The sequence below is a fragment of the Suricata suricatta genome, chromosome 11 (genome assembly GCF_006229205.1).
Source record: "Suricata suricatta isolate VVHF042 chromosome 11, meerkat_22Aug2017_6uvM2_HiC, whole genome shotgun sequence".
NCBI lineage: Eukaryota > Metazoa > Chordata > Mammalia > Carnivora > Herpestidae > Suricata > Suricata suricatta.
The window spans coordinates 104,105,443-104,119,722 of record NC_043710.1 but is presented as its reverse complement, the minus strand read 5'-3'; the positions used below and the strand labels follow the sequence as shown (position 1 = coordinate 104,119,722).

At 52.0% G+C, this 14,280-nt stretch overlaps 1 protein-coding gene across 1 annotated transcript in view; it reads right to left on the bottom strand.

Moving 5' to 3' along the window:
- TTC12 (tetratricopeptide repeat domain 12) overlaps window positions 1-14,280 on the bottom strand; it is a 36,484-nt gene that overhangs the window by 8,600 nt on the left and 13,604 nt on the right. Inside the window, exons 8-14 of the mRNA XM_029915692.1 lie at window positions 13,276-13,335; window positions 8,558-8,629; window positions 4,640-4,700; window positions 4,019-4,207; window positions 2,928-2,997; window positions 2,160-2,248; window positions 4-34 (exon numbers count right to left, since the gene is read on the bottom strand). Coding sequence (XP_029771552.1) covers window positions 4-34; window positions 2,160-2,248; window positions 2,928-2,997; window positions 4,019-4,207; window positions 4,640-4,700; window positions 8,558-8,629; window positions 13,276-13,335 — 572 coding nt within the window. The remainder of the gene's footprint in view (window positions 1-3; window positions 35-2,159; window positions 2,249-2,927; window positions 2,998-4,018; window positions 4,208-4,639; window positions 4,701-8,557; window positions 8,630-13,275; window positions 13,336-14,280) is intronic.

The following is a 14,280-nucleotide window of genomic DNA, read 5'->3' as shown; positions in this document are numbered from 1 at the left end:
TCGGGGTGCAGCAGCAGCAGGCGCTGGTTCTCCTCTGCAAGACAGGGCATGGGCGCCTCAGGCACGGGACAGCGGCCAGACGGCCGTCTGACACTGTCCCGCCGGGCAAAGCAGCTTCTGCCCTCGTCCGAGAGGCAGGGCAACGAGGTGTGAGGGCCTGAGCCCTGGAGCCTGGGGGCCGGGTCCCGGCTGAGTCATCCACTCCTGCGCCCCCCGGTGTCCTCATCAGAGGCACGGCCGAGGTGTTAGGAGGCTCAGTGAGCGAGTGGGTGACAGTGCTCAGAACGGGGGCTCCTTGGGGTGCGGGATTTGGGACGTGAGGGGAGGGACCGGAATCGGCTTTAGACATTTCGTATGGTGGCCAGAGCAAACACCGGGTTCTTTCTAGAAAACAGGGATTTCACGTGAGGACATTATCCAGAGAGATGTTAAGTGATCTCTATTCCAGGGTGCTGGCCCTGGTCTGCCCCCCTCACCCGGTTCGTTTTCTAACGAGGCGCGTGGGTTGGAGAGGAAGCGGAGGGCCGGCTGCAGTGCAGCCTTCACCACAAAAGAGAGCAGTTTATGTGTTTTTTCTCATAGTGGAAAAGTAGCTTATTGCAAACAATGGAAAAGCTGAAAGGGGCGCCTGGGTGGCTCAGTTGGTTAAGCCTCCGACTTTGGCTCAGGTCATGATCTCACGTTCGTGGGTTCAAGCCTCGCGTCGAGCTCTGTGCTGACAGCTCAGAGCCTGGAGCCTGTTTCGGAGTCTATGTCTCCCTGTCTCTCTGCCCCTCCGTTGCTCATGATCTGTCTCTCTCTGTCTCAAAAATAAATAAAAAACATTAAAAAAAAACCAAAAGCTGAAAATGCGGGTCCCCTTGTCCTGGGACCCCTCCGGGTGAGCTCGCTCCTGCAAGGAGCTATCCTGTCCTGTGAGGAACGTTAAAGACATGACCCTTCCTATCCTGGCATTGGCTTCTCCCTCCCACTCAACGATCTGCCACGGACATCCTTCTGTGTCCTTGACTTTGTAAGTGTCCTCTTGTCCTTTCTAAAGACCTCTTCGCATTTACTGAGCTAGGTGCGCCGAGATTTCACGGATCTGATAGAGCATTTACATCACAGGCTGTGTCTGACAATATTTTTTCTGATGTTAAAGAAAAACGTGACTCCCAAGGGTCACAGAAACCCAAGCAGGTGCGGGCTGAGGAAATAAGCGCTGCAGGGAGGGAGGGCAATGTCCAGTTCGCTCTGAGCACACACTCGGCCACCAGGCCCTGCCCCCTTCACCCTCCTGTCGGGGGACGTGCAAGATCGCCCTCGCACCCGCTGGGCCAGCGCAGGATCCTACAGAGTGGCAGGGCACCTTGATGATGGTCTGAGCATAATTCCTTTCAGGAAAGAGTTTCCCTGAGTCTCTCGTCTTCAGCAACTTCTAATGATTCCCTCACTCCACTAAATCAAGGGAAAAAATTCTATTCTCCTATGTCCAGCCTGTTATGGTCTGTGCATCGCACCCACTAGCTCTGTCACCGGCTTCCCGCAGGAGCCCTGTGAAAAGGAGACCCAGGCATCACTAAGCCCATTTTCAGAGTTTTCCGTCCAAGGTCGGACCTTTCCCTACAGACCCACCACTTTTTTTTTTTAACATGATGGAGATACTTAAAAATCTTTTTTTACGTTCACTACATTACACAGGGGTAAGAGGGATGGTGCAGAACCTCGTGCAGCCTAGAGGGTGCTGCTCCGTAAACAGGGAAGTGAGCGTCAACATGGTAGATAACAGGGCCCTGCGGCGTGTTCATGTCTCATGACCGCACGGATCAGCATCACAAGACGCTGGCAGGGACGACCATAGCTCTCAGCCCGCTGAAACGGGGGCCGCGGTCAGCAAAAAGGAACAATAGTTCCAGGTGGACAGGAAAGGGATGACTCTGTCCACTGCACCACCAACGGAGCCGAGGTCCTGGGTCTGCAAAGCGCAGAGGTGGCTAAGAGCAGTCACTATGCTGACCGCACTCTGTCTCCCGCTGGCCTCGCCTCTGGTCCATATGCTCTCTCTGGGGCAAGGGCTGGACATCCTCGGGCCCGGCCCGCGGGGGTAACAATCAGCCCGGGCCCGGTGCTCCCGCATCCACAGCCCACCGACCACCATGGGCCCGGACCGCCTGGCTTACCGTTCCCAGCGCACACCACTTGCCAGAGTCTGAGGACGGACACACACACCGTCTCTTCCACTGCACCTTCCCCTGCCGTGGAGAAGCACCTAGAACGGACAGAGGATAGCAGGATTAAACCTGGAAAGCACTCCTGATCTTTGTAGTTGGTTTTATTTCACCTCCAGCCTCCATCACCTCCAGCCTCCTCAAATGCGGGTCTAGGAAAACAAAGCTACAGCCCAGAGCCGCACGTCACCAGGGCCAGCGGGCAGGTCGGGGACTCGGGGCTGCATGGCTGGTGAGCCGTGGCCACACGTGCTGGCCACATGGTGACCGACGAGCCTGTGAGCAGGCCATGGAGGGTCCATGGGCCTTCTCATGCGCGCAAACGTGTGCCGGTGACGCCGGCCCATGTCAGCATCCTCCTAAGCCCAAACCACTGAAATAGGAAATAAAATAAAAAAAAAAAAATAGCAGTCTTGCAAACATTGGTGGGAAACCAGAAATAGATGGTCACTTCTCGGACCGGCAGGGCCCGGAGGAACCTGGGAAGTTTCGCGGACCTCTGCTCTCTCTGCGCTTGTTGCTTGTGGCAGAACTCAGACTACCTGAAGCACACAGCCAAGGGGTGTTTGTGGAGCAGCACCGCTCCCCGCAGGGGTCCCCAACTCTGACGGAAGGATTGGACCCCCAGGGAAGTCACTGCCCATGTGAGCAGGGGTTTCAGGAGAAATTGGTCATCCTTCCTCACTCTACCACTGGCTGACTTTACAAACACACCCCTACCTTCTTATGACTTCATTCTCGCTGATGATACTGAATCCGTTGTTGGTTCTGAATAAAGTCTGTTCAGGACCTGGAATAATTCCATAAAAAGTCGCGTCAGCCTCCTGAACTGTCTGGCTGAGGTCTAGCTGACGGTGGGACACCCAACGTGGAAGGTTAAGTTCACCAGATTAACGATTTGGGCAGAATCAAGCGGTCATTAGCCACTTGTTGCCCCAGCAGAAGGGACATCCCGTTCAGGGAAGGGGAGCGGAGCCTGAGTGGCCTCGTGGGTTACCTGACAACTCGTCATTCTGTAATCTTTGGAGAGTCCCCAGGAGCTGCTCACCCTCTGAGACGAACTAGCGTATTCACCTGCTCATGAATATTTATTTTGACACTGTTTCTAGGCTCTAGAGAAGAACCTGGGACCTCCATGAAACTACTGCCGGGCAGTTGAGTGTCCTCCATTATACGCTAAAGGGAGGTCGGAGACCCGCCTCGTGGCACAAACGGCATCCGTCACGGAGTGAAAAGTGGTGCAGGCTGGATATCAGTGTTTACGAGATACAGAGCACACAGCTCTCGTTAGCAGGAGGGCTCACGTTTGCTCTGAAGCTGTTTGCATGTCCTAAGCAGCCATTAAACATAACAGGGTGAACCTTAGCGTTTATCCTGCAGAATCCTGTCTTCTGTTCCTCGACAGATGGGGGAGATCTGTGATCCTGGGGTACGGCGGTTGGGGCGTCCCCAGGGTATGTGTGTGGGATATGCCGCAGGTGTGTAGGCATGTGTATGATGAGCGGTGCATGTACGGGGGGCGGGAGGTATGTGTGGTGTGTGTGTGTGTGTGTGTGTGTGTGTGTGATGTCAACAGACCCGGTGTGTGCGTGTTCTGTGCTGCACTGCGTGGTGGGTATTTACTGCGTGTGTGCAGAGCGCACACGTGCTCTGGGGAGAATGGAGCTGGGGGGCCATGTCCCCACATCACGTAGCTCTTGAGTGTCTGTGGAAGGAAGGGGCACGGGGCTCCTCTGCCTCCTCAGGGCTGGCCTCTCAACTGGCCCTTCCCACCGACTGTACCCACGAGGCCGTGTGCACCCTGGGCTTACAGTCCTTTATCACTTCGGTGAGGATTTCAATCCCTCCTGCATAGAACAGGGGCGTCTGGTGGGGCTTGCAGAGGGTCTCCAGGACATTCTTGATGGTCACCGCCGTGTTCTTTCCCGAGCCCAGCAATGTGTGGGCTTCCTTCTCTTGAAGCTCTGCTTTCTCCTGGAGATTTACTTGATTGAGGTATTCTAGCAAAATGAGAAGGAAAAGCAAAGAGACCAAAACCACTCTCACTGTCAGCATCCTCACACAAGGAGCAGCTTTTCCGAGGATGCGAGGTTGAGAACCTGAAGCAGTAAAATCATCCTTACCTGGCTTCCGGAGGGAAGCTGTCAGGAAGAGTGGACAGTCTATACCCAGAATCTTAAACCACCTTGGGGACTCGGGGACAACGTTGGGCCCTGTCTAGAAGGTTTCTAAGGGGCAGTGGTTGTAGGAAGGAGGAAGACAACAGTCTGCGTGGGAGAGCAGAGGCAAGAGGAGCAGGCAGCCTGCTGACAGGGAGGGTGCGAGGTGGCTTTGAAGCCAAGGGCAGGGAAGGAGCGGAAGGCACCGTAGGGCCGGAGAACAAAGTTGGAAAGTGAAACTCAAGCAACAGACACCAGCGGGAACCTGCTCACCTTTGACCTGGGTCTGCAGCTGGGGGTTTATTTCTAACATCTTCTGATAACACTCTCTAGACTGGAAAACAAGAAATGAGACCTTGAAGGGCGGTCAGGGGGTAAAGGTGATCAATAACAAAGACACTGGGTCCTACAGGGCTTCGTCATCTCCTCCCAGCCTCCTCTGGTTCCCAGCATAGGAGGCAGGCCTGGGGAGCACTGCACACATCTGATATTTTGTTTAGGCTTCTCTGGTTCTGTGGGGCAAGATGTATTATTTCAGAGTTTATTTAAAAAACAAAACAAAACAGTGTTGTCAGGTGCAGCCTGTGATGGAAAAATATCTAGTCCAAAATTCTCACGGATCGCGTCTGGTTGGGATAGGAGTAATCATAAGGTAATGCAAAATTTAGATACGATATTTGCTCTGAGAGAGAACAGGAGTCTATTTGTCAGATATGCCCATGAGGAGTGAGGGCGTACATGGAGGTAGACACTGTTGACAGAGACTTTTGGGAAAAGGAAAAGAGAAGTATGTGCTAGGTAGTAGTAGGTTACTGGGTTTAGGGTGGTATCGTCCTAAGGGGTATCAAGAACGGCCCAGTCATTGAGAAAAAAGCTCAGAAAAAAATGGTTTTGCGATGTCTCGAAAGCTCAGGGTTCTTCGAGAAGATTAGGATTAAGAAATGAACTGAAGAAAAAACATCACAGTAAAACAGAGAACAGTGTCACAGGACAGAAGTGCACGCATCAAACATGGCAACTGCTATCGACTGAGTATGTCCCCCCAAAAACTCATGTTGAAACTGAACCCCCAATGCGAGGTACTTGAAGGGGGTGCCTCTGGGAGGTGATGAGGTCATTGGGATACAGCCCTCATGCATGACATTTGTGCCCTTATCAAAGAGACCCCAGAGACCTCGCTTCCCCTACTGGCTGTCTGTGAACTAGGAAGCAGGCCTCACCAGACACCAAATCTGCTGGAGTCTTGACCTTAGACTCTCCAGTCTCCAGAACTGTAAGAACTGAAAGTTTGTCGTTTAAGCCTCCTGGTCCCCAGTGGTTCCTATACAGCAGCCCATGAGGACTTGGGCAGGGACCCTGTGTCCAACTCCTTAACCCTAGATCTAGTCTACCGGCAACTGCTGTTGGCTCACCTGTCAGTGTTGTCTGGAATGCCACCAGTGCCCACCACCTCCCTCAACAGCAGCCTGGTTCAAGCCATCATTACATCTCGTTTGGAAAGTCTGTCGCATTAGCCTTCTCACTAGTTCTCTGTTCTTTTCTGACTCGGCCAAGATCTAGTCTCGATGCAGCAGAGTGATCCCTTAAAGCATGAGTCACATCATTTCACTCTTTCCCTCAAAGCCTTCCGATAGCTCCCAGCTCACTCAAAGTAAAAGGCCTAAAAGGCTGCAGGGAATGAGTCCCCTCCCACATCCCCGTCACCTGCCTGACCTCATCGCCTATCACCCTTCTCCAGCTACCCCTCTCACTGGACCACTCCTCCATTATGTATCCACATGGCTTACTCACTTCACTCCCTCCCTTCCTTCAGAGACATCTTCCCTACCCACTCCATATGAACCCAATCTCACCTTCGCTGCTTCCTGATTTCATTTGCTCAGTAACACTTATCACTATCCAATAGACTACACATCTACCTATTTGGTTCCTGTCTCCCGGCCCCGCCTATTCCAAGAACATAAGTTCCATTTAGTCAAGGAGTTTGTTTTGTTCGTCACTATGATCCTATTGTCTGGGACAGTACCAGACACATGTATACATGTTTGCTAAGTGAATTAATTAACTCAATGAATGAATGAGTGGATAGAATTTGGTGGAGAAGGGAGAGTTAACATTTTCTTTCTCTACTTTTCTATTATTTGACCCAACTAGAAAAAGCCTGTATTACTTTTAGAATTAAAACCCAACAAAGCAAAGAATTTTTTAAATGTACAATAGAAGTCAATTTATTCTTTTTTGAAAACATAATATCTTATAAGTGGAAGGGCATCCACGTTCATGAATTGGAAAACTTAATATTGTTAAGATGGCAATATTCCCCAAACTGATCTACAGATTCAATAGAATTTCCATCAGAATTCCATCTGGCTTCTTTGCAGAAAGTGACAAGCTGATCCTAAAATTCAGATGGTAATTTAAGGGACCTAGAGTAACTCAAACAATCTTGAAAAGGCAGAGCAAAGTTAGAAGACTCACATTTCCCAATTTCAAAGTTTACTAAAGCTATAGGAATTAGGACAATATGGTATAGGGATAAGAACAGATACACAGGTCAATGAAGTAACATGGAGAGTTCAGAAATAAACCCATGCATGCATTTATGATCCACTGACTTTTGACAAGGGTGCCAAAACCATTCAGTGAGAGACAGAATAGTAGTCATTTTAACAAACGGTGCTGTGATAACAGGATATACACACGCAAAAGAATGAAATTAGATCCCTTCCTCACACCATATATAAAAATTAACTCAAAGCGGATCAGAGCTAAAGCCATAAAAAAGAAGAAAACACAGAAGGAAATCTTGGATTAGGCAATATATGACACCAAAAGTATAAGCAAGCAAAGGAAAAAATAAATCATTTAGACGTCATAAAAATTAAACACTTTTGTGCCGCAAGGGACACAATCAAGAAAGTGAAAGGACAACAGAGAAAGTGAAAGAAAATACCTGAAAAATCATTTATCTGATAAGGAACTTGTATCCAGAATATATAAAGTACTGTTTACTTAATATAAAAATATCAATAACCTAATAAAGAAATGGGCAAAGGATCTGGAGACATTTCTCCAAGGAAGATATACAAATGGCCACTTAGTACACGAAAAGAGACTCAGTGTCATTAGCCATCAAGGAAATGCAGGTCAAAACAAGTTACGCTTTATGCCCACTGGGACTGGGAGGCTATAATCAAAAAGAGACAAGAGGTACTGCCCAGGTTGTGGAGGAACAGAAGCCGCAGCCTGCTGGGGGGCATGTAAAATGGTACAGCCACTTTGGAAAACACTTTGGCAGTTCCTCCAAAGGTTAAACATAGAGTTATGTAACTGAGCAGTTCCGTTCTTGGACAGAATCTGCTCGAGAGGACCATACACAAACTTGTACGTGGATGTTCATATAGTCTTTAATGGAAATAACCCAAATATTCATCAACCAACTGATGAATGATAAATGAAAGGTAGCCTATCAATACAGTGGAATATTATTATTCGGCACTAAAAGGAACAAAGTCCTGATAGATGCTTCTACACGGACGAACCTTGAAAACATTATGCTAAGTGGAAGAGGCCAGTCACGAAAACCCATCTCTTGTATAATTCTATTTAGATGAAGAGTTTAGGCAAGTATAGAGACAGACGTAGGCTGCCAAGGGGTTGAGGCTGGGGTGGGGTAAGGAGAGAGCTACTCATAGCTATAGGGCTTTGGGGAGGTGACAAAATGTTCTAGAGCTGAGTGTGGTGATGGGTGTACATCTCTGTGAACACATGCAAACCCACTGAATTGTATGCCTTTCACAGATGAACTGTTTGGTATGTGAATTCTATCTCAATAAAGCTGCTATTCACAGCATACAATATCTTTGTCTGTATATCCGCACGGTTACTTGTGAGTGAAGAGATTACAAGTGAATTTTGTTTTCATCTGTTGGCTTATGTCTCTTCTCTCCAGAGATGCCTCTGTTGGGGCTCACGGAACACTGGTAAATGGTACCGCAGAGGGATTCCCAGAGCAGTGGGGACGCCACTCAACGTCCTTCCCTACTCAACACATTGTAAGACGTACCTTGGAAAATACCGTAAAAGCTGGATTAATATCTAGTCAGCTTGGAGGAACGTGGCCCTTCTCTGAGACAATCTGGACCTCGCTCTGGGATCCAGCCAGCACCTTCCGTGCTTCTGAGAACTTACCGCACTGTAGTTCTTCAGGGCCAGGTGGGCCTTTCCCATGTGGAAATACGCTTTTGTGCATTTTTCATCACACTGCAGAAAAGAGCATGAGTGATCAGATACTTCAGAAGGGTTGAAGTCAGTAGCCACTCCCCTCACCGCCTCGCTAAGAGAGTTAAGGCAGAATTCTGGCTCTCAGCATGGCCACCAGGGTTGACCATTAAAACGTTTCTGTGCATCCGCAACCAAACTAATTGGTGCCTGCAAGGCACCTGCGTGTACAAGTAAGCTCTCCATCAGATTAATTAATGGTACTTGCCAGGTTTCATTTCCATGTAATGAGACTCAATCAGGAGACAAACCAGTAATCCTTAGTTTAGGAGAGCTCTCCACCTTGCCTAAACATTAGAATCGCCTGGGATGCTGATCAAAATCTGGAAGGCCAGGCTGAACCCCATGCCGGTTAAATTACACTCCAGGGTAGGGCCCAGGCATTGACAATTGTTTAAGCTCTCCTGGTGCCGCCACAGGCGGCCAAGCTGAAGGACCAAGGGCCAATCAGAAGAGAGAAACGCCCACTCCGGGTCAACAACTAGGTTACGGTTACATCTTCGCGGGTCTGGCGATAAAGCGCACTGTACATCCCGGGAACTTCTAATCACGTAAGATCGGGAGAGACGCCCCCTTCCAAAGGCAGGATCAGGATCGAAACTCATGGGAGACTACGGCATTCGCGCAGCGGGCCCCACGCCTGCCTGCCACGAATGACTGTAGCTCCAGAGGGGCTCATCGGGCACAAAGACGTCAGCCATAACCTCTAGCATCCAGTTAATCGATCCCTTTTCTGTGTGAGGTACTGTGTCAGGGATGCCCTCCGCAGGTGTAGACCTAACGAGGCTAAGAGTGCAAGCTCAGGCGTCTGCAAAGTCCTGGGTGAATCCCTGACCTGCCTCTCACCAGAGGTGGGGTGTGGGCCAGGCCACCGAGCTCCTGGGGCGCTCATGCTCCTCATGTGAAGACAGTGACAGTGTCTCGCTCGCAGGCTGTCGCGAGCAGGAAGGGCACGCGGACGCGCAGGAGAGGCACGCGGACGCGCGGGAAGGGCACGCGGACGCGCGGAAAGGGCACGCGGACGCGCGGAAAGGGCACGCGGATGCGCAGCGCCGCGCCAGGTCGCACAGCATCAGCGGCGGCTGCCCCCACTGTCACAGCAGCAGCTGCTGGCCATTTCGGGGCAGAGCGGAGGCTTCGAAGCAAAGCTAAATAGTTACAGAAGAGGCAACACTGTCATGTCTGGAGAGGCCATAACAGATGCACTTTCACGAGCGTCATTTCCTGACGCACCGAGGGAACGGTGGTAGTAAGTCATAGTGCGTTACTGTTTGGTCCTTACCGTGCCGCTCGTGTGAATTATCTCATGTAATCCTCGTAACAACTCTATAAAGTTGATTCAGTCTTCATCCCCATTTTACAGATGAGGAAGCTACGGTGTGGAGAAGTTCAAGGTCACAGGGATACTAAGTGGCAGAGCTGGGATTTAAAATCTGGCCATCTGACTTCGCCCCAAAGGCTTAAAATGGTACCAAATCACCTTGAGGAAAGGGAACTCCACTCCGAAGAGGCCTGGTCTAACACAGAGTGGGCGAAGGAGGGATCCGAGCTGGGCCTCAAAGGATGTGCAGAGGTGAAGCGAGAAGGGGGAGGGAGAATGAGCCCAGCGAGGTCCGGAGGTGGGCGGGTGCAGGGGGCTTCCATCCAGGACAAGGGGCGGTTGCGGGGCAGGGAGGGGCCGGAAGGGGTGAGTGAGCAGGGGCGGCCTGCAGGAAGGTCGGGGGTGGGGGGCGCACAGAGCTGACCAGAGGCGGAAAGGCAAGGGGCAAGTGAGGAAATCAAGACAGCCACGCAGAATGAGGGGCTGTCCTGGTGGCGGAGGGGAGAGGCCAGACGCCAGAGCTCCGTCACACACAGATGACCGCGAGGAGGAGGAGGATGTGGAGTCACGAGTGTGGGGTTCAGGTGCCCGGAAGGTAGCACGTGTCATTAACAGAAGGCGGGAGTCAGGGCCGGTCGTGGGGACGGCTGCAGCCAGGGTGATGAGTCTGTTCCTAGACGCCGCATCTTTCTGGTGGCGCCAAGACCATCACGGAGACCCGCGCCCTGCGGCCCGTGGAGGTGGGGGAGGGGAGGGGGTCTGGGGACAAGCTGGATCCAGGAGAGGAGACAAGACCTTGGAGGGGGAAACTGCAGAGAGAAGGCAGGGAGCTGGGGAGTGAAGCCTGGAGAATCTGCAAAGGATGAGGTCGAGGGGGCAGGAAAGGGGTGGTCAAGGGAAAGAAAGAGCCAGCGCAGCAGCCCACGAAATTGGATGCTCATTGGCCCTTCACAGCAGGGTCACAGTGGGCACCCCCGGAGCCTCAGAGCCCTGTCCTTGCACCCAGCACGCGTCACAGAGAAGGGGCATGGGCGGGACGACTCCTGCCGGGCTATTAAAGGAAGTCCTTGCTGGCGGACCCTTCTCTGATCATGTGCCGACATTCACCAGGATTTTCTCAGGTGAGCCCTGGATCCCCTTAAAAGGAGTCCTGTTTTGGGGCGCCTGGAGGGCTCACTTGGTTAAGCATCCGACTTCAGTTCAGGTCATGATCTCACGGTCTGTGAGTCTGAGCCCCGGGTCGGGCTCTGTGCTGACAGCCTGGAGCCTGCTTCAGATTCTGTGTCTCCCTCTCTCTGCCCCTCCCCTGCTTAGTCTCTGTCTCTCATAAATAAATAAAACATTAAAAAGATAAAAAAAAAGTAATAGTGAAACTTGTAGCTCACAGCTTTGTCAGAGAGTCGACAGTGCTAGTTTTCAGAGCTCCTCATACATGTCCCCCCAGCCCCCCAAGTGTTTACACAGCCTCTTCAGCTGGGAGCCTCGCTGGGCATTCACAGGACTGGCTGACCGTCAGCATTTCTTCATGTCAGCTTTGCTGGGCCACCTGTGCCCTGGCTTCACCATTAATTACACTGGGCTTCATTTAACGCTTGGGAACGGGCCAGCGTGTCACCCAGAGTCAGCACGATGATGGTGTGACCACCCCTTTGGTCCTTCTCAGAGCAGAACATAATCTCCTGGGAGCCCCACTGGGAGGTCTTGTTTCTCCCACGGAAGGGAGCAAGATCCACGCCCAAGGGACCATGGGGTTTCAGATCCAGTGGAGAAGCTGCACGGGGAAGAGGGTTCAGATGCTGATGTACGGGGAGACCAAGGCCAGCTACGCGATTCTGCTCAGGCTCCGTCATTCGCCTCCAAGGCCTGGGTTCCTTGCCAGAGAAAGGATGACGGTGGAACTGAAGGGAAGCGAAGAGGCGGCTGTGAGGGGCGTGGCCAGCCCACAGCGAATGGGGACTTTGAGGCTTGGTCTTAGCCGAAAGGCCGAGAAGCAATAAACGGGGGCTTTGGCTGTTATTATCGGGATAACCGAGGAAAACGTCCTTGCCTCTCCCCTCTCGTGGAGTGAGAGCAGAGAAGAAATCACGGGCACGTAAAGGGACGAGACAGGCGGGGGACCTAGGCGGGTCCTAAGCTGTGAAGCTCCTGAGGTCGTGAGCTCTGGGCAGCTCTTGTAACTTCAAGGCTGTCCTGGCATGGTGGGACAGGATTTGCCCGTGAGTCGGAGCTTCTAGGGAAAAAGGAGTCACGCACCCCCCCCCCCGGCAGTTCTGGAGGATCCCGCATGCTCTACAAACCGTTATTCATCAAGGTGGGTTTCTAATTCACTCTACTTCCCCTTGCTCACCTGGTCAAAACAGAATAAGGAAGGAGGGGTGCCCTGGGGTGGGTGGGGGTGCTGAGCCGGGGGGATCTGGGCCGGAAGATCAACCTGGCACCTTCTCCTGGCCCTGCAGTTTTACCTGATTATAAGTTATTGAAGATACTATGGTGATGTTACGACAGATACATTTCATGGAGTTTTACGATAAGACATGTACGTAACAAGAAATGCCCTGCTCGCCCTCTAGACCCCGTGGGGGCTCACGGTCCTCTGCCGGCAGCCCTTCCCTGAGGAGAGGAACACTGCTTCCGGTCCTCCGGTTGAAGCCCTTAGGACAGATGGGCTCGGAGCGGATGAAGCCTTTTTACATACTTAGTCATCTGAAATGATGTCCCTAAGACGCGATGGGGACATTTCTCTTTTAAAAACTCTCCTACTACTTCCACCGCCAGTCCTCACCTCTCCTTGCCTTAAAGGGGCCATTTTGGCGGATTTGGGAGGAAGGACCCTGCACGGCGTTCTGTGATCCGCCTGAGCCCCGGCTGGTCTGATCATTCCTCCGCAAAGAAGCCAGATCATTGGAGCTAGAGGAAAAGCACGAACTGATGAGAACGAACAACCGTGCACACATGAGTTCCCGGGGTTGGTTCTAGAAGGCGGGGGGTGTTACCACACCCCCACGGAGCACAGCTTGTGACAGCACGGCGGTGAAGGATGAGCCCTTGCAGCTTAAACCTTGAAAACCCAGCACCCACAGCAGCCTCCCGGGAGCACTTCCTGTGAGCTGGGTGCTCCATGAGCATTACCGTGACCCTTCCAACAATTCCGTTCATCCCATTTTATAGATGAGGAAACTGAGGCTCTGACGGCAGAGCGCATGGCCCACCACGAAACCCTGGCTGCTTCCCTCCATTCCCTTCAGGACCGAGACGCCCGGCCTGGCATGCCCCACTCCGTCACGTGGAAAAGGATCCACCTTCTTACCTTCAGAGCCCACTCACAATCCACCAAGGCCTTCTGGAAGTCTCCGAGCTTCATATAAGCCTGTAATGACACAGACAGCTGCTGCGGCCTAGTTCTGCTGCACGCGGTCTGCAGCTAACAGAGAGAGCTGTCCAGCAGCAGAAGGGTGATGACAGGGAACAGCCCCTCCCCTCGTAAGCCAGGGCCCCAGCCGAAAGTGGAGATGACTTTCACAGAGGGATGGCTCACAAGGTGAGGGCGAGGTACAGGGAATGGCACAGAACCCCAGGTCAAGCCACAGTGGACAGGCATTACTGCTGCCAGGGGGAGGGGGGCAGGAGGACGAGCCACAGACACACGGGAGCGGAGGCCTTCAGTGGGGCTGCAGGCAGGAGAATAAATATCCTACTCTCATTTCCTCCTTCCTTCTGCTCTCATGGGCTGAGCCCAGGCAAGCTAGACAGCTGGGCAGCCAGCAGGCCAGTCCACAGGGGTCGGTCCCCCAGGGCACAGACGGCAGGGAGGAGGGTCCGGAAAGAAGCTACGTAGCGCACCAAACACGTCTAAGGAAGAGCTAGCTTCTGGAACTGCCCCACTGTGATGTTCCAGGAGGAAACCAAATGGTAGAGGGAACCACAAAGGTGATAGTAAGTGTTGGCAGGCAGGAGAGAACTCAGAACCCTCACACACAGCTGGCGGGGACATAAAGGGGGGCAGCCACTTTGGTGGACAGTCTGGCAGTTCTTCAGTGTCACATATGATGTCAGAGTCACCATATGATCCGGCCACTCCTGGGTGTATGCATACCCAAGGGGACTGTAAACATATGCACAGAGAAACCTGTGCACAGATGTTCACAAAAGAAAAGCAGAAATAACTCAAAAGTCCATCAGCTGATGAATAGATAACTAAACGTGGTCCAGCCATCCAGTGGAATATTATTTGGCAATAAAAAGGAATGAATCCATATCACAAAATGGATGAGGCTTGAAAATATGTTACATGAAAAGAAACCAGACACAAAAT